Source organism: Hypomesus transpacificus, chromosome 13, assembly GCF_021917145.1.
Source record: "Hypomesus transpacificus isolate Combined female chromosome 13, fHypTra1, whole genome shotgun sequence".
Lineage (NCBI taxonomy): Eukaryota > Metazoa > Chordata > Actinopteri > Osmeriformes > Osmeridae > Hypomesus > Hypomesus transpacificus.
This window is the reverse complement of record NC_061072.1, coordinates 6,557,987-6,582,651: the sequence shown is the minus strand read 5'-3', so window position 1 is coordinate 6,582,651 and position 24,665 is coordinate 6,557,987. Positions and strand designations below refer to the sequence as shown.

Sequence of the window (24,665 nt, the reverse complement as noted above, 5' to 3'; positions counted from 1 at the left end):
GTGACGAGCGCTTAGAAATCTAGCTACGACTGTCATCATAGAGCTGCCATAGAACGGCGAAACTTGCTACGTCTATCTTTCATTACCTACAAACAAATGCTTCCTAACAGTATTTACTTTTTATCGGCGATAATGAAGACAGAGGTTAAGGAACTTGTCTTTAATCAAAAGATTGTCTCCATTTTCAATTTGAAGCAGTATCTACCTTACTGTAGGAAATCTCCCATTGCATCCTCTCTGTAGCTTCTTCGGCTAAAGTCAGATGGACGACGATGACGACGCATGCGTTATTCACGCCTACGGTGTTAATACAGTCTGTACAAATACCACTTTGACACACTTGTAAGAAATGATCCGCTGGTTGGATGTAGCATGATGTTATTTACCACCCACAATAGTTCCGCTTTTTTTGCAGCAGCATTCTGAGTTAGAGTAGCTAGCTTTTGCAGTTGCACAGCAAAGTTACGTTATGTGACGAGATTGAATTTTAAAGTATAAAATACTGACCAGGGACAAAGATAACATCCGCAACCCTGCACCACAGATTATTATTTTGATGTCATCTTTAAATTGAGTGTCTGAACAGGACTGGGTGACTGATAAGTTTCTCCTCCACCTTGAACCTGAAACCTAGATTGTAGGTTTGCTGACAATGACCAACCATTGCTACATAACAAGAAACAAGGAACCAATGTGATTGGCCAACGCTCTTCATCACTATATTTAAGAGCTAGAAACACTGTTCCACTGTTCAAACTGTATTTCTGTTTTTAATACTTTTCAGAATCAGAATGCGTTTTATTCGCCAAGAAACTTCAAACAGACGTGGAAGTAGAAGTGCACCATCATTGTCTTTGGCAGGTTGAATTTCTTCAGCTGCCGTAGGAAGTACATCCTCTAGTGCTTTCTTGGTGAGGGAGCTGATGTTCAGTTCCCAATTGCGGCAGAACTCCAGTGTTGACTGGGGTTGCACAGGGTAATGGGGGTGACTGTCTTAAGAGCATAACATAACGCTTTAACATTTATGAAATTAAATAAGATTTTCTTTCAAGATTTTTTTTCATCACTCTTTTTTTCTCCTTTTTCAACCGTTAGAAAAGATTGCAATGCATAACAATGACAGATATGCCTTTAACACTGTCTCTCCATTTTGGTTTCAAAGCAACTCTTTTTTTGACCTTCATACTGCTGACATACTTTTGTCTGCTATGATATCGATAACAGTTATGCAATATACATCTTAATCACTAAAATTGGTAAGTTTTTCTAACTTCAAACTTTTTTCTGTTTCTCAGTCTTTCATTCTTTAATACTTTAAACGTTTAAACATGTATGAAAGTCAATAGGATACTGTTTTCTTAACTCTTTTTTTCCCCTTTGTCAACAGTAAGAAATTATTGCAATGCATAAGAAGAAAAAAATTAAAGCACATACCTCTTTTACAAACTTTCAAAAACCTTCACTATTCATCTTTTCAACTGTTCGCAGCAAACACACACATTTTCTTCAGGAAATGTATCTTTCTAGTTTTTTTTTGTTTTGTTTCTCTTCACACCCCTAAAACTCAGTAAATATTTGGAGAACATAGACAACCTAGGTGTCAAAAGTTTAGTCTTGGTAGTGATTGAGTTGCATTTGAATTTACTTTCCGTTGGACAGTATAAGTAGAAATTAAGTTTTTGTGGCGAAACGTGAAGCTAACGGTGGCTAACTTGCTAGCCACAGTCACTGACGCTACTAACATCACTAACGTCACGAAAACTCGCGTTTTCAAAATGCCACAATCAAAGAGGCCTGGGTGATAACTATTTGCTCATTTTACTTTTTGATATGACACACAATTGTGATGTGTAATGTACAATATAACCTGATATTATCAAGGAAGTACCTCTACTTTCGGAAACAGTAGTTTACTATTTCACTGAAGCATTGGCATCATGACATAGCCTCTGTTGCCCGGGCAACACATACTACAGCGGTCTATGAATCATCTGTTTTTATTTGTTAAAATAAACATTCCTTTTAAATAGGACATTTCAGCCTGACGTCACAACAACAAATATCTTACTTCCGGGTGGATAACGTCAATCTTGGCTAGCAATAGTTAACCTTAACAAGCCATTGAAGCCAACAGGATTTTCCATGTCATTTAACCACGAACACGTTTTATGATTATTAGGATTATAACACGTTTCAAGATTATGCTTGTGAACTGAAAAACGAGACGTTCCCGATGTCGTTGCTGTTGATATTGTTAGCGAATAACGGTAATATTGTAACGGTGTATCAAACTCGTAGTGACTGAGATCGCTACAGTAGCTGTAGCTACAATATCCAACTTAACGATTAAAGTTTTTCTGGACCGCATGAGCTTTCTAGCTATCTGTCTGGACTCAATAATTTTCTTTCAGGGGTTAATTAAGTACCTATTTATTTTATTGACTCCTATGGAAACTATCATTGTAATGATGAGCAGTTTTGAGGATTTGTGGATCAAATAGCAAGCAGAAGTAGAAAGTAGAAAGTAGAAAGGCAAATGTTGGATAAAGCAAACATCAAGATTTCTTATCAGTTAAATACTGATTGTTTCATATAGTAGGTATAAGTCTGTAATATATATATTTTGTTTTCATATAGTTCAAGTCTTTTATTGTCCGATGCACATTCTTAAGACAATGCAAGCACCTGGCATTTACATAGGCCTAACACAAGTACACAGAACATAAATTACATCTATGCTAAGCTTAAATAAGTAAACCTCCTAAATATACAGATATCTATAAATAATACAATACAAATTACTGTAAATACTGTGTTTACTGTAAACACTGTGTACTGTACTTACTGTAAATACTGTGTTTACTGTGTGTGTACTGTACAAATTACTGTAAATAATGACATTTATGTAGTTTGCTTTCATTGCCTTTTTATAATAGTGTTTAGCCTAGCAACATTTTAGCTGCTTTCTCCCCTTGAAGAATGAAGGCATGACCAGTGTGGCACCACATTTAGCCAGTTCTTCAACAATCAAAAAACCTACCTAAGTCTACCATAACCTGATCTCCTGAATTGATGTTAGTGTACAAGTCAGACTGTGCACTGATCTCCTTGTCTGATATTCTTCCTCCCCACATTTTGAAAAGAAATGATATTGAGCCATAGGGCTTGATACCTATTAGAGCCTTGAGTGTGTTATGATGTTTATAGTTTGACCTGAGGTCTAGGCCCTAGGCCTGAAATTGAATGGCTTATAAAGGAAAAACTCCAGATCACACTACTGTGTGTGGTTTGAGCTTGTTATCCTTGTAGCTTAGCGCTAGCTGTAAATGGCGATACCCCATATGCCAGGTTTTGTGGAGCCTTCAAAATAAAAGTCGATTGCGCAATATGTCAGTGTTCTTTGTGTGCCAATCCTGGGAATCAGATAAAGCACTCCAATGTGTTCATGCTTCAGTTTTTGTGTTTCAGTAATACTAATGATGGATTTAGCTGCTATGTATGATAGTTCTAAGTACCACCTTTCATTAGAGATAACAATTATACCTTTTATCCTAAGAATTTGACCTTTGTGAGAAGGGTCATTCTGGAGTCTCCAAAAGGCCCTTTTAGAAAACGCCTGGATGTACTCCAGGCGTTGTGTGTCAAATATGAATATATTGTGGTATTATGTTTGACTTTTGATCTGAATTGGGTAAGGCTTCAACCTGTGGTCCAATTCTGTCTTCCAGCTAATACCTACCACCTCTAGGCCTCTTCAGGCCTGTGTTTTCAGAAGAAAATCTAGGCGGAAATAGAAACTTTCACTTTCCTTGTGTTCAAGCTTCTATTTATCAACACCAGTAGGACTGACAGGGGTCCTGACAAAAATGAACATAACTTCAGAGTGTCAGCTTTCAAAAGAGTCAATTAACATGCATCTACTCCAAATGGTTCAAGAACAGCAGTCAATTTACTTTGGGTATGCTGTTTAGGCGTTTTTAGGCACATTTAACAGGTTTCAGAAGAGGTTAATCTTTTCGATCTAATCTTTTAAATGAACTACTATGAACTGCTATGCTACCATACTAACTGCTGTTGACAGGATGACAGTTATCCACCCGGAAGTGTCTTGGCAACCTTTATTTACAAACATTCTGATTAGGTCTATACATTTTTGTTGTAGGATTAATTATGACATTAGAGAACAAGTAAACGATTTGTGGGTGAAATTATCATTACTTGTGGTTTCAAACCAGTGTAGCTCACTGCAACGCCGAGACACACCAGTCCAGTAGTAGCTACGCTAACAAGAACATCTCCATAGCTGTTTAGGAAGTCGAACAGCGACAGAACATGTTCGGCACTACCCTTACTTAAATCAACTATCTGACTAGTGACTATTAACCTGAACTTCATTGCCACAGCTTAAACTTTGTCAATCTGTTCATGAAAATAATTTACTTAAGCCTAAACCTTACAACGGAACGTTGAATCGAATTCAACCAGTCAGTGGAACTGGGGAGTCAGATGGCTGAGCGGTGAGGGAGTCGGACTAGTAATCAGAAGGTTGCCAGATCGATTCCCCGCCGTGCCAAATGACGTTGTGTCCTTGGGCAAGGCACTTCACCCTATTTGCCTCAGGGGGAATGTCCCTGTATTTACTGTAAGTCGCTCTGGATAAGAGCGTCTGCTAAATGACTAAATGTAATTGTAAACCAATGCAATCACTACCAAGACGAACACATTCTAGTACTGCACTGTAGTGGTACAATTTACCGGGGCAGTTTTTCCACACGGCTATATCGCATTTTGCGTTACTGACAATGAATGATCGCTATCACTGAGCTTTTTATGAATGAGGGATTTTCCTCTAAATAAATTTAAACTTATTTAAGTTTTTGGGGCATATTTTCAGTTAGCTGATGGTACTGTTTGAATAGCGATTCCATCTGAAATACAGTCGGTGACAACGTTGTTACAGTAGCTTGTTTCAAAAGGGGTTTGCTTGTTTCAAAGGGGGTTCTAGAGTAGGCTAAATGCTTAACGGGACGAACCCACCTGCAAGCGAGCACACCCTACAATTTCTGGGGAAATTGTATCCTCTCTAGTATTAATTCAATTACTGCTTATGTGTTAGGCTAACTGTTTTAAATTCTGTAGCAGTGCAAACAGAGTGACCTGGAGACTCGGTCCTTCATGTAATTGAATTACATGTTCGCTTACAAGGGCGAAACAGTCAATCCAACATTGGGGGGGCAGCTGTGGGACTTTCTGCGTTGGGTTTACCCCATCTTACCCATATATATTCACTCACAATGTCAGTTAAGAGCTATTAATGTCAGTCTGGTGTCCTGTACCTTAAAACATGTTAAATTAACTACTACTCTGTTAATACTGTCAAAAATATCCAGAAACATACTTTTTAGACGTCAGCTGCTGAAGTCTCGTTTATTTTTGGCCACTATACTGCGAAATACAACAGCAACGGAATTCCATAGGGATGAAAATGATGAAGGAAGAAAGAACAAATGGCAGGACTCTAAAATAACTTGCTAGATAGCCCAATTCAGAGAACAGGAACGTAGCCCAAAACGCTGTCGAAGCTTTGGTACGTTTGACTAGCCTGTCACTGACTACTATCCCAGTTTGCTGTAAAGCAACATTCTAGCCTGTATAGGTCAAGAGTGCCCTCCCATCTAATGCCCTCCCGTCTCATGCGAGGGCATGAGGAGAGGCGGTTAAAACCGAAACTGTACTGTCCTGTAGCTAGTGGTATGTGCCAGTGGAGCGAGTGGTACGTGTCAGTGCCTCCGCTGGCACATGACAGTAGCTAGTGGTACATGCCAGTGCCTCCGCTGGCACATGACAGTAGCTAGTGGTACGTGACAGTGCCTCTACTGGCACCTAGTGGTATGTGCCAGTGGAGCTAGTGGTACCCGGCAGTAGCTAGTGGTACATGCCAGTGCCTCAGCTGGTACATGACAGCTTCTCCACTGGTACATGACACGTCACTGTTCTGTTGATAGTGGGACGCAAGTGTCTGAGTCATTGAGAAAAACCTTAAAGTCGGACATGAGTTCAATTTAGTGTGTGGTGTTAAATGAGTGTTTACAGCAACTTGTGACTGCCAGTAGCCTAATATAGTTTACCATTTTTTACTTTCAGAGAACACATGCAGAACACATACAGGATAAACGGACTAGTTTAAGGCAAGGTCCAGGCCTGATGTTATGTCTTCAGAGACTTTGTTTAATATGTGAAGTAAAACTTTCACTTGTTAAGTGATTATTTGCTGTCTGACAGAGAAATATATCATTATGTAGGCTACCATATTAAATTGCATAGCATCATCATATTCTTTTGCATCGCATCTGATTGATCACATCTTGTCAAATTGCACTGCATCGCAATAGGGGTGAATCGTATCGCATTAGTAGTTGCTTTTATGTATCTTTAATGTATCGGATCATTGGCAGTGCATCGAGATGTGTATTTCATCGTCCTCAGTGATGGAGATGCACTTCTCTACTGAGAAGGGGAAAAAAGAAGTCTAATATGGCTATTAAATGTTACTAAAACTAGACTAAAACTAGACAAAAAATGTAATTAGTTTTCGTCGACTAAAACTAGACTAAAATGTTTTGAGTTTTCATCTACGAAAACTAGACTAAAACTAAGAAGGATTAAAATGACTAAATGTGACTAAAACTAATAAGCATTTTCGTCTAAAGACTAAGACTAAATCAAAAATAGCTACCAAAATTAACACTGCACATGAGCCACCGTTGTAGACTCTCCTACGTCTCTAATGCACATCGTTGTGTTGTTATCAGCGCCTCCTAGTGAAGTATATAATTAATTGTAATAACTGAAGTCAATGTATGTACATTACTACATATGCATTTCGATACTTTTGAGTAAATATAGTTGTTAATAATAGTTCATTATTTTCATATGAAGAACCATGTCAATAAATGAATCCCCATGATTGCAAATGTACTTTCTGGGTTTTATACATAATGGAAACTACAAACTCTCCTGGATACAAATCTGTTTAAATCACTCACTCATTAAATCACTTAAGATATCTTTATCACAACTGAAGTTACATTTTAAAGTCGACCTGTGTCAAAAAGTAATATGGGAGAAAATAATATTGTTCGTAATGACGTTGTGAATGTAAATGTCAGTTTAAGTATAGGGTTAATAACTTCTCAGCAAGTTATTTCATTGATCAGTTGTTATGGGCTGCTGCAGCACTCAAAAGAGCAGGCAAACTAAGCATTTGATTTGACATGGCTTGAAATTCTTGCAAGCTGACATGTCCAAGTAATCATAATATTACACATTACAATGAAGTTTAGGGTGTTAACAATACAAAACATCAAAAATCTCAATTTGGACAGAAAACAATTTTCGATCTTTCATGGCTACAATGAGCGGCCGCGACATCCACGGGTTTCCGCAGGCTGCCACACATAATAAAAAAATAAACGTTTATAGCCTGTTCTCCTATTCTAAAATGGCCGCGGGGCAGTTAGTGTACATGACAGTAAACAAAAGCTGCAAGACACCCAATGCAACTGCCATGAGACACTTGAGTACCACTATCAAAAGAACAGTAACTGTCGTGTACCAGTGGAGGCGCTGTCACGTACCACTAGCTACTGTCATGTGCAGTGGCGACTGGTCATTAGGGGCAGGTTGCAACAGAAAGAACTGCAACTACAGTATGTTATTTTTAATTTCTCGAAATTTTTACTTTCGTTTACTTCGAATAATTTACCATCTATGAATATAGCGTCTTCCTAAATTGTTTTGTTTCATTTGTTTGTGTTAAGATTTTATTTCATGTTCATTGATCCCTGCCTTGTTGCTTCAGACTGCGTTCTGCCTATTCGAGTTCGCATAGGCTAATCGTGAAGGTGGGGCTCTGGTGGGGCTAGCCCCTCTCTCACAATGCAATGTACATTGGACGTGGGAAAGTATTAGTACGCATGCTCAGAATGTAATGTAAAGTAGATCACACAAATTTGATGCTAGTGGGGCTGAGAGCCAGTTGCCCCACCACAGCGTCATTTCGTATTTCAGACCTGATTGGCTATCTGTCTTTCTGGCGCCAACATTAGTCGGCAAAAATGAGAGCGTGGTGGGGCTAGCCCCTCTCTCACAATGCAATGTACATTGGAGGTGGGAAAGTATTAATACGCATGCTCAGAATGTAATGTAATGCAATGTGGATCACACAAATTTTATGACAAGTGGGGCTGAGAGCCGGTTGCCCCAATACAGCGTCATTTTGTATTTCATCCCTGATTGGCTGCTTGTCGCCAACATTAGTCGGCAAGAAGAGCGAAGAGATTTAGCTAGATTGTCTTAGCTAGCTTGTTAGCTTCACAAACACCAGATAACTTGAGAAAATGAATAAAGTGGATTTCATACTTGAACACCGGTTGTATACTGTACCCTTATATACCCTATAAACCCTTAATTTGGAGGAGAAAGTTGAAGTAAAGCAGCTTAAATGGTGCCCATCAGCCACGATATTGTCATCGCTCAAACTGCTGGTAAAAGTAACCGCAGATTTAACGTGGAGTGTTTTTTGAAGAAAGAGTGGCTAACGGTTAGTCTAGTAAGCATACAAAAGAAGGCCCCTTTCTCTTCAAGTGAGCTCTCAGCCTTGGTGAGTAAAAGCATATTTTATCATCCTGCCTTTGTGGTGCTGGTCTGTGCATTGGTCATATTGTGGGGCTGGATCGATAGATAAAGATGGTGACGTGTCAGTGTGTCCATGCTTATCTGGTTGTTGTCATAGAATGGATCTGTATCCCTAAAACGTTGTATTTCTGCTTCGTTGTGGCCTTCCTGTTGTGTTGAGCTCATTGCTGTTTGAGCATGGCCCTGTAGGCACATTGGTTCTGAGCTTGGTTGCATTCCTAATTTAGGTTTGTAAATATGACAGTGGTAATTTTACATGTGTGTGAGAGACAAGGAGAGCAATTACACAAGAAGGTCTCTCTCCAGTTTGTGTACTACAACACCTGGTAGAAGCAAGCCGCTCTGTCGTTAAAAGTGTTGTGTGGAGCCACGCTGTTTGTTGACGTGTTAAATAAACACATCAGTAGCAAGAGGGACTTTTGTAGCTTACTGGTATCCTATATTTTGAAATGTTTTTTGCCCCACCAATTTTTTACAAATAAAAACGCCACTGGTCATGTGCCAGCGGAGGCACTGGTATGTACCACTAGCTACTGTCATGTGCCAGCGGAGGCACTGGCATGTACCACTAGCTACTGGCACGTACCACTAGCTCCACTGGCACATACCACTAGCTACAGGACAGTACAGTTTCGGTTCTAACCACTACTGGGCATGAGACGGGAGGGCATGAGACGGGGAGGCTGAAGGCTGCAGCCATACCCATCTCGTATAGGTTGCTGTCGGCTAGCTTGTCAAAAGTGGATACAAGCTGTATTGTATTGCAATCGAAATTCCCACAAATTCTATAATTCAAAATTATAGTGTAATTCACCTAGTCGTTATCTCAGGGATTATGTTAGCAAACTACTGGATATTTACCATCCATAAATATGTGCTAAACGTTTGTCTGAGGTCGCGCTGCTAACTCACTCATTGACGTATAAGCTAAAGGGAAAACAAGACATGGAGAATTTTTTTGGGCAGGATTTTCGGAGCTGGAAAGTAAGACGTAGGCTAGCAGTCATCGATATTGCCTGCATAATCATAGTTACAGTATAAACAAATTGGGGGGGACAAATTGTCCTTCTTTAAATATTGGGGGGACGTGTCCCCCTGTCCCCCCATTAATTACACCCTTGTTCGCTTAGCTACACAAGTCCCATGGTTGGATCAAACATTTAGCCCACTTTATTTTAAGTAACGACTGGCTGCTATGTAGTTTTTTCTTACGACAGACAAATACAAATACTGTCCGTTCCAGGAAACTTAACATGAAGGCCAGGGTCGGACTTGGACCGAAAAACAGCCCGGGACTTTGAAACACAGACCGGCCCGCCCCTCCCTCCACTGTCTCCCTCACTTTGTTTTTCCATACTTGTCTCTGTTTCTGCATCTGCTATTTGATGTTGCAAAGAACAATAATCAGTTAACTATATTTGATAATGACAATCAATTCAACAAACTAATTTCCATTATAATAACCCTGTTAACAGACTGACTATTGTGTACAGTTGCAGTGCTGCATCTGTCTCTCCACTGGACCCTGTCACCACAGCAGCCTCCATCTCTTTCCCTGTGGCACCTGTGCCTGCTTTAATACACAGAACAGAAAATCAAGACAATTGCATTTGAGCCACATAGCACATTTATTATTTAAAGCCAAAAAACACGTTGAGCATTTTAAGATGAGTGCCTTTTTCTCTTGGCCATTTCTTTTACTTCATTTAAAATGTATATCCTATATATTGGCTAACAATAATACAAAATGTATAATGTTTTTAGAAAAATGTAAACAATATGGTTTGGAATGATATTTGAATTTTCTAAATGTCGAAAATACAGCTGCTTACAGCTACTGGCACCTGGCGCCTCTGGTATAGCCACATCTTCGGGCTGCAAACTCTCTCGGTCCTTTGGATTTTGGATTGCTCCAGTTAAACAGTTGCTTGGTAAGGCCGTCCTCAAAGTGAGCGTAAACTATTTGGATTTTTTTCTTAAATAATGCCGTGGCCGCAGCGGCCGTTTGTTTGACCGGCCGTTCGGGAAATCTCCTGACTCTCCCGATGGCCAGTCCGACCCTGATGTAGGCTCTGATACCCTTATCATATTGTAGTAGAAGGGCGGGTCTGTCTTTGTTGCGTTCTTGCTCCCCTCCTCTGTTGGACCCAGGAAGGAGAGTCGATGATGGGATAGTTAAGTTGGACACCCTATCGAAAACGGCGGGATTGAATAGTTTATACTGCGTGAATGAGTGATATATGAAGGATTGCCGAATGACACACCATAATGTCGACAGAGTAATAAGTATTTGTAGTTATTTCGCGTCGCACACTTTTGAGGCACAAACACGGGATGCCCAATGAATGGAGTAGCTTTTTGCCTTGTTGGAATTCCACCCCACACTGTAGCAGACGTAAGTGCACCTGTTACAGAAATGTTTAAGTGAACGATTTGATTGAATAGAGTTAGGCTTTGTTTGTTTGAAACTGTTCACTTTTTATTTGTCTTTTACGCTGACTGAGGGAGGGAAGGTCAGTGCCCTTACAGATCAACTCTTACTGCACTGGGCGATGGGTGGGTCTATATGGACAGTGTTCACTGGGAAGTTACATCTTATTGTTAATACGTTTTGCAAGTACGCACCGAGCATTACCAGCTATATTTGTGTTATCGTTCAGGAAAGTTATGAGTTTAAGAGCAGAGCTTTCTTTTTGGACATACATGTCAATTATGAAAAATCTGTTCTTATTCAGGCTGTATTGTGTTTAATTATGTGACACTTTATAACTTGTAATTTAAAGAGTGTTCAAAAACACAGATTTGCACTCAGTGACAACCGATTGTCAACTTTCATAGAATTAGTTGATCCAGTTGTTACCCCATTGCATAACATGCGACAGGAAGTTGGTGCCAATATAAAGTTTAGAATGCCTCAACATCCATGTTATCCCACAGATGCAGATGCATGGAAAAAGGCATGTTGTAGCTGGTACTTATTCTTATCTGTCCCAATGTTGAAGTTTAGTCATTAGTAGGCGTCCACATAAGGTTTAGGCTTAGGTTAGGTTTATTTACTGTTGATTGCTATTGAATTGTTGTAACAATTAATATATGGAGTCTCAATACCCAGTAACATTTCCATTCATTGTATTTGTGCAAAAACAGCTTCATTTAGGTATTGCACAATGAAATCAACAATATATTTTAAGGATTTGTGACATAGAATCTAATTAGATTCTGTGGCCTAAGGTGAGAGTGTATTTTCTTATATATCATTCCCGAAGTAAATGACTTACTTTGTGCCATGGAGGATTTATACTTGGCATGCAACTTTCCTAATGCCATTTTACATTCCAGCATGCATTTGATGGACATTGGGTTTCACTGTGTCTGTTCAAACTGTGCACCTCGGTTCCTTGAATAGGTGCTGCACTATAGCCTCGGCACTATTTGTATGTTTCTTTAAATGCGTCTGCAAAATTCATACATGTTAAATTCAAATAGTTTGGAGATTAACTTTTTAAGTGTGTTTGAAGGACAATAACTTCTGTAAATCTTACCACTGAATGATGAACGCTATCTTGAAATGTAGCTGCATTTTGCTGTTGCTGTAATTTTCTCTAATTGACTGCCAAACATGGCAGTGCACGTTAGTAGGCACAAATGTAATATGCTGAAGCTATATGGGCCATACGATGTCTCTGAATGTAGCATGTACTGTTATGAGCCTCTGATAAACAAGACTGTTAAGGTTAATATGTAGTTATTTTTGTTTTGTTCATACCACCCTCTCTCACTTAACTCTACAACTCCCTTTTACAACTCCCTCCTTATAAATCGAATAAATCAGCTCATGGAATTAAACTGACTAAATTAATACAATGATTTCTGTCTGTTTCAAAAGTTCATCAAACGTCTGTGTCTGTATGACTAACTGGATAAACTGATAGAGTAATGTTATTGGATAGGGATGTCCATAGGGAAATCTTTGGTGTTTCCTTTAAGCTAGTATGGTTCACCAAAATGGTTCATCCAGTTTTAAAAAACAACAATTGATTAGTTCATACAGCCATAATCCCACATAAATTACTCATTTTGGGTGTTCTATTCCAGTTTGAAGTATTTGAAGTAATTCCACTGAGACCAACTGGCAGCCTTCCAACTGCCTCTGCATACATTTGCTAAGTTGCTCAAAGAGTGTTTAATTCACAAGATGTAATTTATTATTATCAGATATTAGCACTTGGTGTATTATGGAGGCTTTTTTGCATTCTTCTTAGTTGTGCTTTCATGATATAAGGGATTTGATATTTTATGATAGCCAACAGTCTTAGTTTTCTGACTGTATGCTAGTGAAAAGTCATAAAGTCAACCATGCAACATGAAATGTATTGAAAATTCCTCTTAATGTGACAGAAGTTGGTGAAACAGACATATATTACTACTCATTCAACTACTTAAATTAGTAAGCTACAGACCTTCCTGTGTTTCCTATGATAGAACATTGCAGATGTGTCTTTTCATCATCCAAGTGGAAGAAAGTGTGTGCAGTGGAAGTGATGGTAATGGACTATAATGGGTGAAAGGAATAAAATTGCATTGACCACATGGACAGCAAGTATTGTTAAGGCATGTTTTTTTTTTGTGGGGCAGGACTGAGGAATGAGACTCAGCTCATGCTATATGAAGAGGGTAGGAGGGTTGGGACAGGGAAAGTTTTACACTGAAATGCAAACTTGACAATGAGGCTCTGTTGAGCTGGGATGGTGCTTGAAGATAGGGTAGAAATTATGTGGGTAGCTGGAGGCTGTGTGGGTCAGGGTTTAAAGGTCAAGGGTAGACAGTGCTGTCTGTATTCTAGAATGGTGGGTTCATTGGATATACCCAGTCTGTGGTGGAAGATGGGCTCCCACACAGTGATTGAAAAACGAGTGTGTGTACGTGCTATTGTCTGCTTGCATTTCTTTGCTGGTGAATGTTAGGATACACAGCATATACTGTCCCACAGGTGGGCTGCCAGGATTGTGTCAACAAAATACTGATGTAGATTTACAGTGCAATAAAAAAAGAGAAAGAGCGAGGAACACAAACATTTGAAATGGAATGAAATCAGGAGAAAATACAACCGAAAATACAGGCCAGTAATTGGGGATGAGGTTGAAAGCGATACTAATGTCTACAGAGAAAAAAATGAAAGAGAGAAAGTTAAATAGGAGGCAGCAATGGGCACAGGGTATCAGGTGCAGTCAACAAAGACTTCTGCTTCCAGACAGTGCATATGGGGGAGGGACATACATGTCCCGATCACCACCCCAGTTCTGAGAGCTCTCTGGGGATCACACCCCTTCTGGACAACCAGCTGCTTCCTCACCCCTGTTGCCACTCATGCAGTATTTGCTGTTCCATGAATCTGGTGTACACTAGGCTTGAATGACAAGTAATATTTAGAGATGAAATGATGGCAGTTGTGAATATGCTTAATGCTATTTTTGGTCAAGTTGCCTTTTTGTTTGTTTTGCCCACATACCTCAGGAAGACTAACATGTCAAGGTTTATTACCCTTGAGTATGTTTTGAAATAATTTTGGATTAAATCATCTCCTAAAAGAAATAATTTAATTTTCATGTACATTGTGGGCTAGCCTACTTTATAAAAACAAACCGTTCTTATGAATGAATAACAATTAAACCTTTTTAAAGTGTAATGTCAACCAGTAAGCTTAAGCATCCAACAAAATAACAATTTGTTCTAGGCTAAACTGCAACTGGCCTGGTACTATGGCCTTGATCTGGTACTCACAGAGCATACAACTGCTTTTCAAATACTGTCGATCACACATACAGTGTTGCTAACTATACTGGTCCACTACAACCACTTCCTTCCTCCCAATGTTATATTTCCTGTAGAGTATGAGTATAGAGATAGGCCTAAAGGACTTTAATAAGAAATTGTCTAATTACAAAGTTATTTGTATAGGAAACACTACATGAACAAATATTCTGTAAAAATGTATCCATTCAAGATCTAGCTCATCACTCTTAACTTGTCTCACTGAACACAATTCTGACCTTTCTGAGACAACAGGCATTCAATCAATGACGTCAACGGATATTTAGGTGGGGGGCACTACAATACTCTTGTGAATATGTCCAAGAAGAAATTATTTCTGTCCAAGGAAAAACTAAGATTATCAATAGAAAGGTTAGAAATCATCATTGAACCATTCCATTCTATTGAGCCATGGTTCTAATCAGTGAAGTGGATAGGTTACAGGGTGACAATGGAGTAAACAAGTACAAATATACTGTAGCTTCCGTGGAGTTTTCCTTCTAAGACACAGCATGGAATGGTGAAGTTTTAACATAGAACAGTACAGTGTACAACTTCTTAGGCTTGTATACAAATACAAATGACAATATCGTAACTCAGGGACTATAAGGTCTTACTGTCTCCAACTAGTGGTTTCGTGTCAGATAGAGCTGTGTGAAGTTCACAAGATTATTTATTGACCTTGGAAAGACAGGTACCCGAGGGGTGTTCCATCAACGTCGATTAAGGGAAAGCAAGACTTATTTCGCCAAGTCTCACTAACTTTAGCGAGAGTTCGGTTCCATTAAGGTGGATTATTCTAGTTCTAGCTACGTAACCAAGGTTCGGTACTAGCCTGATCCGTGTCAGGCTAAAAGTCAAGCTAAACTAAAATGTGTTGCAAATAATTTCAAACAGGCGGAAACAGAATCTCAAAAGACAGTTCCGTCGAGTAAATTCCGGCGCGCAAAGCACTTTAGTCTGTGTTCGGAAACGTAAATTCAGAGTTTTTGAAGTGCAGACATGAATGATTCACGTGTTTAGGCCTACTTCATCTCCCAAAAAATATATTAATTTAAATTAACAAGTTAAGAAATATTGTCACTTTATCTCTTTTCAAAAGCCATTGGTTAATTGACATAAAATAAGGCCTTAGAAATTAAGCAGAGCATCAATACAAGTAACAATCAACTATGGCGTATCCGTTCTTTGACAAGCCTGTGGTGGATGAAGGTGCTCAGATTATACAAAGAGCGTTTATCCCACCAGCCCCAAGGATCTCCAGAGACAGAAGTAATGCTTCCCTGACCAGTATCTGTGGAAGAAGTATAGGTTCAACAGGCCCAGCATAGTTTACATTTACATTTATTCATTTAGCAGACGCTTTTATCCAAAGCGACTTCCAAGAGAGAGCTTCACAAAGTGCATAGGTCACTGATAATAACAACAAGATAGCCCCACAGCATTGCGGGTAGCCAAAAACAAGAAGTACACATTGTGAACAACCAAAAAATAGGTGCTAAAGGGAAGAAACCATAAGAGCATGTAGTTAAGCAAGTTACAATTACACAACATGAATCTCTAAGTGCAAGTGTACCTGTAGGAAAGCAATAAAAATAGGATTAACTAAAATAGAATACAACAGTTCAAATCAGCTACCACTAACCAACAGTCTAAGCAAGAGTCATTGTGATCCTTGGGGAAACTAGCGTTGGGTTCAGCAAACCATTCCTAAGTACCGTTGTACTCCTGGAACAAGTGCGTCTTGAGCCTTCTCTTGAAGGTGGAGAGATAGTCTGTGTCTCTGATGGAGGTGGGGAGTTGATTCCACCACTGGGGGGCCAGGCAGGAGAAGAGCTTGTGTTGGGACCGGGTGGTCTTGAGCGGTGGGACCACCAGGCGGTTGTCTGAAGAAGACCGTAGGTGGCGGGTGGGGGTGTAAGGCTGCAGGAGAGACTTGATGTAGTTGGGTGCAGTCCCGTTAACTGCTCGGAAGGTCAGTACCAGGGTCTTGAATCTGATGCGGGCCGTTACGGGTAGCCAGTGGAGGGAGATGAGGAGCGGGTACCGTGGGAGCGTCTGGGTAGATTGTAGACCAGGCGGGCCGCTGCGTTATGAATCCTCTGAAGAGGGCGGGTTGTGCATGCTGGGAGACCGGCGAGCAGTGAGTTGCAGTAGTCTAACTTGGAGAGGACAAGTGCTTGGACAAGCAGCTGGGTGGAGTGCTCAGACAGGTATCTCCTGATCTTCCGGATGTTGTAGAGGGTGAATCTACACGACCGGGAGACCGCAGCAATGTGGGCCGTGTATTATATTCAAACTATATTCAAAACAAAAACTCCGGGCATCACCAAAGATTGTCATCAAATCATTCACGTTAATTGCACCGTGTGTTCAATTCTCACTTCTTTTACATACTGAAATGGTATGCTTCTTCCTGCTGCTCTTTTAACACAACCCCTAACTTGTTTTCTTCAGTGCCACACAAGACCCAGTGTCCATTGAAGACAATAGCTTCTACTGATATGCTGGAGACATTATGCACACTTTGTACTCTGATATTAGAACAACTGTTCACGATTGAGGATCTTTGACTGGCCTGTTTATAGAATGTATTGATTTAGATTTTTTTTTTTTTCTATTTTGTACTGAAATTAATGAAAAAAAGCTTGCACACACTCGCATTAATGTAAAGTTGCGATTTCGGCTCACATCACAACCTTGACTAGGTCCTAGGTTCGGGCTAAGCCCCAAATGCTACAACGTATGGCTCGGCCCCTGGTGATGAGCTGGTTTTGGCCATTACACTCCCGGGCTGAAAATGGGTCCCAGTCCGGCCCTGGTGTCACCAGATGTAAAATACATGAATTCGGGGCCTGAAATACATAGAAACTTAGAGGATTTGCAATTGTATTTGTTTGTAAAAATCTTTTTGTATTACAGTTGTTGACATACAGTTATTGACATGCACCTTGAATAGACTGCAATTATATTTATGATGGCTGCTGTAGATGATCTTGATAATCTTGGATTATTTTTGTTCAGTTTATTTGATGAGCTTTTACTGTGTGTCTATGTTCAGTGCTGTACCACAAATTGCTTCTCAAGAGAACATTAACATTTTCTCAGTCTAATCATTGTAACTTGTGCATTGTACATTGCACCTGTTTTTCAATGTAAAGATTAGGGATAGAGTTCTTTTACATCAAACATAAAATGCTGCATGATCCTTTAGTTCCTCAAATGGACATTCTGGGCACTATGAATAACTGTCAGTATAATACAGGATGTCTCAGTTAACAACATCCAGTTTATATTTCAGTGCATTGGATATTTGCTTAAAAGAGCTACGAGTACTTTACAAGCTCTGTGTGTTTGTGTGTTAGGCCTGTGTGTGTTGGGCCGAGGCTGTTAATCTGTCCCATGTGTCCTATTGTTGGGTGACTCCTGAGTGCATGGCTGTGTTGGTTTAAAGTCTGCATCCCAACCTAATGCCTCTAAACCTCTTTTCATCCATCTCTCTCTCTCTGTCTCCCAATTCACAATGATCAATGTATGCTTTTTATAAATTAAGTTCTCCTTACTTTCTACAATTTCCCTAATTTACAATCCTCATCATCTTTTGCCTTTATTATAGCTTTTTCTCAGTTTCACTGTCTCTCTCTCCCGTCTGCTATGTTTGTAAATTATTAATTAAATTATAAATTAAAGTACCTGTGTTAGAGAGTGTCTAAGAGCTATTAGAAAATAATCACAGGGAAAACACTGGGTCGGAAGTGGAACCTTCAAGATCCTGCCAATCTCTCTCATCACTGCTTTGTCAGTTTGTGCTACTGTGCCGTAAGTGTGACACATGGGGTATTTATGTTGTGACGATTCGTCCCCTCCGTCACCGAGTACGTTCCCCACCCGGGTGCAGGACAGCAAAAATAAGATGTTGAGACGGACAGCTGCAGGAACACTTGAGTTATATTTTACTTTTCCGCAGAGCCAGAATGATAGTAAACACACTGCCGTAATAGGTTGTCAAAACGGTCAAAATAAACACTTCGCGTCAAACAAGGAATACAAGTAATTGGACAATTCTCAGGCGGTCCCTCAACCTCCGTTGCACCAGTATTTCTCCGGAGTCAGGTAGAGCAGATGTAATACAGGAGATGTTGCAGCAGGCTGGACAGCATAGAGAGTATCGGTGACCAAATGAACAAAAGAGATAGATATTCCCCATGGGCCATGTAGCTGACTGCGAAGGGAAACTCTGAATGGCTTGTGAGTTGGTAAAGATGAGCTGAACAAAATGTGTGACACCACAGACAGACTGGATAACCTATAGGTATGTTCACTAGCTCTGCAAGTTTGCAACATACAGTACCAAAACATAGTTGACACATGTGTAGTGATATTTGGGATATTTGGTGCAAATGACATGTGACACACACATGACCACTTTCTTCATCCTGCCCCCTCTAGTGGGGAATGGTTAGTGTGTGCCCTCACGAACAGGGCTTGAGACTTGAGACAGGGTTAGAGTAAGCCATGGGAGGAGAGATTCAGAGAGGCAGGAAGGGCACCACTTTTATTCCGCACTGAGTCACACATTCTATTTTTGCTGGATAGAATTTAGAACAGAGGTGGGAGGGGATAGATGGGAACAGTTGGTCTGCCGTTGTTTGTCTCTGTCTCTTATCTCTCATCCATTAGATGCATGTCACACAGGTGTCCAAGCAAAAAAGAGAACAACTTAGTTGTACTAATGAAGTTTAGTTTTACATGGAGGAACATTTGTTCAGATTCACTTACTCACTCACACACATTGGCTGCTTTTCTCGGTGTCTGCTGAGCAGCAACAGCCAGGCTTGAGCCCTACAAGAAGAGACAGGGAGCCACGGACAGAGTGAGCGGAGGAGATATTAGGACAGAATAGTGGGAGAGGAAGAAAGCAAGAGAGAGAGTAGCACTGTGAGGACTGCTGCTCACAGCTGAACCAGCCTGGGCAGAGTATAGATTTGAAGAATCTGTGTGTGAGAGAGAAAGAACAAGAGTGAGTGTGGCGACAGTGTACCAGTGTTGCATGGAGCACCCGGGGGATGAGACAGAAAAGATAGAAAGAGGGGGGGAGGCAATCTATGCTTGGTCTGAAAGGAGAAGACTATACCTAGACAACAGTGCAGCCACTGACATCACTTGGTTCTACCCACCATAAAAAAGGCACACTCTGTACCTTCAGTTGACACACGAGTTTGGATTTATACTGATAGTTCTTCTGAACCAGTGAAGCACCCTAATGCAGTGTGACTACACAGAGACCAAGAAACTTCTACTGTAGCTTTAACCAATTCAGGACTCTTCAACCAACATGGAGAAGACTAACCAGATCTGGATACTCAGAGAGGAGTGAGGGAGATCCATCTGTCACATATACAAAATAGAAGACTAACTCCTGTCATTCATTTGGTGACGGATACCTGCTCTGCCTGTTCACTGGACCAGATCCTTTCATGATGGATACAAAACGGTTACAGAGACCAACAGGACTAGTTTGGGTACACTCCGCTCCAATACTATATCTTGTTGAAGAGGACTACAGGAAATTGGACTCAGAGAACAGAAGGGCAACAGCAGACGCTGGTTTATCTGAACCAGAACCAGTACTGCATCCATCCGGATCTCTCACCATTTGTATTCATCCCCAACCTGCTCGTTCACCTTGTTGTTCCTCGGACACTGAAACTTCTCAGTGCGCAGTGAAACAAAAGGAATAAGGAACCTTACCTCAAACATTATGGAAAACATGTGGGGGAGTTCATGTATTGACTTTTGACTACCATGTTTAGAAAATGTGTGTCGTTTGTCTAGGTGAGGTCTCTTGGTGTCTTGGGCAACCTAACTGTCTGTTAACTACTGTGTGTGATGTTGAGAGGAGGTGTCCCAGCCCCGCCAGGGCGGAACTGGTGTTTCCAGTGTTCGGTGGGGGTGGACTGCAGTGACCCAGAGCCACGTTGTATCTGGTTGGCAGTGTTACAAAGGGTTTCACAAGACAACACACCACATTCCTACCCACCTGCATCTTCCCTCGTTTCCGATCACCAGAGTGTGCCCAGGAGGACCATACCGAGTAGTGGCCTGGCCAGGGTAAGGCAGTGAAATTTAGCACATGATTAGCAGGCCTACATTTTCTTTACCAATACAGTCAATTAAACCGCAAACAGATTGTTTATGCTTCTTCACAGAATGTAGTTATGGATCCACACCTAATGGTTAATTATATTTTAACTGTTACCTTACACTATTATGTTAACATACACTGGTGGAAAAATGCTTGATTTCAATTGGTAAATACTGCCAAGGATTGCCAATTTCTGCCTGTCTCCTGATCTGAACCACATAGGTGAACCATGCTGCCTTCAGTATGATTGCTTTCACCTTTCCTGTCTGTTCAGGAAATTGAATGTATTTCCGAGGGCTATGTTTAGTGTTTCTGCAGCTCTGTGAGAGAATGTGTCTCTCTGCTGTCTTGATGAGTAAGTGTGTGTGTGTGTACTGTAGATCTTATGTAACGGAGTGTTGTGGGGGAGTGTTCCCTAACAGCAGGGATGGAGATTTGTCTGTGATGTGTCAGGATGCTTGATTGAAGTCCTACAGTGACATGATTCATTGTTGCAATTAACTTTTTGCATTTGTGCTTTTAAATGTGGGTTTTCACATTGGAGGCTGATTCTTATTTTGAAGGTCAAAGTGGGGGGGATCTGTTCTTGTTATTCCTGGTATGTCATACCCACTCGCTATGTATTTTAACACCACCATTGTGTGGTGTTTAAAATAGGTGTTTAAGTACGTGTTTAAAATAGATATTCCTGAGAAAGAGGAAGTCAGTTTCAAATTCCAGACACAGGGTGGGGTTTGAATTTCTTTGTGAATGAACCCCCCACTTCAACTTCCCTCTCTGAAGTTATTCTTTGGTGGTTTCCAAAGAATATTGGTTTTGCTGCTAGGCACTTACACATATGTACAAACATTTTTCAACAATGACCCAGTAAATATTCCCAATGTAAGACATACTGTATACTCTTTCCAAAATAATTCACACTTGGATTGCAGTTACATGCTGGTGCAAAAACGTTCTAGTATTCATAGTGTTTCTAGTCTAGTCTCTGTCATAATTTACATGAAAGCAGCTTATTGGACGTTGACATAACTCAATCTTCAATGTATTCAAACCACTCCTTTGTATTGTTTGTGTTTCATCCTATTATTTTTAATCCTAATCTTTTTTTTGTTTTGTTTCAGGCAAAAGGGCTGAGAGATGGTATGGTGTCATCCAATGAGAATGTCCGTACGCAGTTGCTGGGCGAAGTTGAGGGTGTGTCAAAGCAGGGCCCTCAGACTGTGGTGCTCCAGAAGAGTCAGCAGGGATTCGGCTTCACACTGCGCCACTTCATCCTCTACCCACCGTCTCTCCAGACACACATTAAAGTAACTATGCTTTCCACAAATGGTTTATTTTAGTGCTTTCCTAGACTGTTGTTCAATACTCCAAGTCTTACTTTTTTGTAGAACAGTACAACATGAACATCTTATCCAGTGAATTTGTTTAAAAATCATTAGCTGGAGCTTGACCAGTTGAAAATGTTCATGAAGCAATAGTAGAGTTTTCATAAGTGGGTGTTCCTGGCCTTGAAATGAATGGTAGAGCCATAGAGGGTTTTAGTGAGACTGGGTTATTTACTTGAAGTGCAACGTATCCTTACTGATGTGGGCCCTTAATCTAAAGAGAGGCTTAGAGGAAAGGGCTCTGTGGCCTTAAATCCTAAGTTAAAGCCCTCATCACATCATCCAGGGGCTGCTGGATGTGTCCTGTGTTTCAGCTGGAGAGTTAACTTACCCAGGGGTGTATTCCAGAAAGCGGGTTTAGTGAAAACCCTGAGTTGGGTAACCCTGAAATGAGGCAAACTCTGGGTTTTCCGTTTCACCTAACCTGCTCGCTCGCAGGTTTTCCATAACAAACTCTGCATTTCTACCTATCCCCTCCCACTTTCTGAGCCTGATACAGTTGGCAGACATGGGGTGTTCTTTCCTGGTTCAGCCGACTGATCTCGAACAAAAGTATAAGATTATAAGACCGCAATTCAATGTGCTTTAATTCCCTGATGAATACCTAAGTTAATATTACCATTTACATCACACACCATAATGTATTTAAGCAACATCCTCAGCCCCTACATCGCTAATATTACACATTGTGGACGTGCACTCAGAACTGACTAAATGCTCTAAACTAAAGACAAATCATTGAAATTTAGATTGGTCTTCTTCAATGCCTACAAATAGAAATCCAACAATGAGTATTTATATATGCAATTGTTCCTACAATTAACATTATTGACCTGTGACCATGGACCCTCCTGTAACTGGTGTTCCAGCAAATCAATTTCAAGATCAGCCTTTCTAATCTTCTCCCCTAAGTACACCATCTCTTGGTTAGATTTTTTTACTTGCTTCATGAGATGCAGTTTGTAAAACTCCTTTACTGGTAACTGGGAATACATGAGATTACATTTAATTCCAGAGTTCCACATGCAGAATTCACCTGCCATTACATGAACATCTCACTGTGAGCAGCTATTGATGGACCCCAAGTTCTCATGCTTAACTCAGAGTGGATGTACTCAGAGTTGATTGAACGAATTGAAATCAGCTTTTCTGGAACCGAATAGTCGTAGTTTCCCATTTTAGGGTAAATCAACTTGTTCAGGGTTAAATTCAGAGTTTGTTGAACCCGCTTTCTGGAATACCCCCCAGGTATGTCTCATAACCTGCTTGCATGGTCATGTGTGTTCATTCCTTTAGGTGTGCCACTGTGTTTGGACACATTGGATCATCTCTTTCCCATGTCTTTCTTTAGCACCTTCCTGTGGTGTAATCACAGCAACATACCTTCATCACACTAACTTACTGTTTTTCTCTCTGCAGGATGAGGAAAATGGAAATGGAACTGGAAAAGGTGACCTTTCCTGCATCAATCTTAATTATTCCCACATTCATGTTTGGAAAATCTAATGGTATTCACCAAACATTATAAAACAATTGGGTTCTATCGATTTATTTAACTGTTTCTGATTGGACGAGAGATGTTCCATGAGTTTAAATATCCCAGGACATCCCAAATCTGACTTTTCACAGCTAATAATAAATCACTCCGCAATGACACATTCGCGTTGATACTAATAAGTAACCATAACAACAGGGACGAGTGAAAGCCTCCATTTACAATTTTAAAAGACTTTAACAAGCTAACTTGTATTTACAACAACAAGTAACTTCAATATTCATTTTAACCAATTTGAAAAAATGTTTCTTTTCAGAATGTACTGTGTCAGTGTCACGTAACCGCACGTCTCACCTCCCATTCGCTATTTACCTCGCTAGTCAATCTACTTGAGACGGGCTGCGGCCAACACGACAGTGGCAGCAATTCTACACATGGCCGATTATTTTCTTCTTAAGTCTTGATTTTATTTGGGGACAATGACATGGCTCGATACCTGGCTAGTCTTGTTATTAAACATACTGTCAAATTATAATTACTGTTTGAAGAAAATGTCAACTTTGATGTGGTCATCTCACATCCATTTGCTATTCAACTCGCTTCACAGTCTGCGGCCATACTGTAGCCTAGTAATAGTATGCCCCATACTTTGATTGTGAAAATCTTGATAATCTTGAAAATCTTGATACTGATTTTGGGACAGTGACATGGCTGGTTAGCTAGCAAATCTTCTTGTCAAACACTGTACTGTAAAATTATATTTACTGTTTGTCAACCGTACACAATGTTATTGTCTTTGAATCTGGCTAGCATAACGTTAGCTTTCGGGCTAATAGCGCAGCTGACGTTGACAATGAACAATTTTTTTTGATGCGGAGGAACAATGGCATTTATTATTAATTTTTTTTATCAATAACTGTGTTTAAATGTAAAATGGTTGACTATTAAATTGTTTTATAAAAGTATTTTTAATAAAAGTGTTGCGTACGCCTGAACACCACCCGTGGGAATATCCCTTACCAACCCCACTCCCACTCGTACTATATTGCTTAAGTATGGGCCCTATTTTAATGATCTGAAACGCAAGTATCAAACGCGAAACGCAAGTAACTTTGTGGGCGGGAAAGAAATG

General features: G+C 40.2%; 1 protein-coding gene across 8 annotated transcripts in view; it reads left to right on the top strand.

The window, feature by feature from the left end:
* LOC124476009 (rho GTPase-activating protein 23-like) overlaps positions 1-24,665 on the top strand; it is a 78,509-nt gene that overhangs the window by 30,356 nt on the left and 23,488 nt on the right. For 2 of the 8 annotated variants that reach the window (XM_047032947.1, XM_047032944.1), the window contains exons 1-3: positions 16,755-20,619; positions 21,775-21,960; positions 23,458-23,488. In XM_047032947.1, coding sequence (XP_046888903.1) covers positions 20,398-20,619; positions 21,775-21,960; positions 23,458-23,488 — 439 coding nt within the window. In that variant the 5' untranslated portion in view covers positions 16,755-20,397. Of the gene's footprint in view, positions 1-10,911; positions 11,093-16,749; positions 20,620-21,774; positions 21,961-23,457; positions 23,489-24,665 lie in introns of those variants that run through there. The other 6 variants (XM_047032948.1, XM_047032949.1, XM_047032946.1 and 3 more) reach the window with 5 other exon arrangements.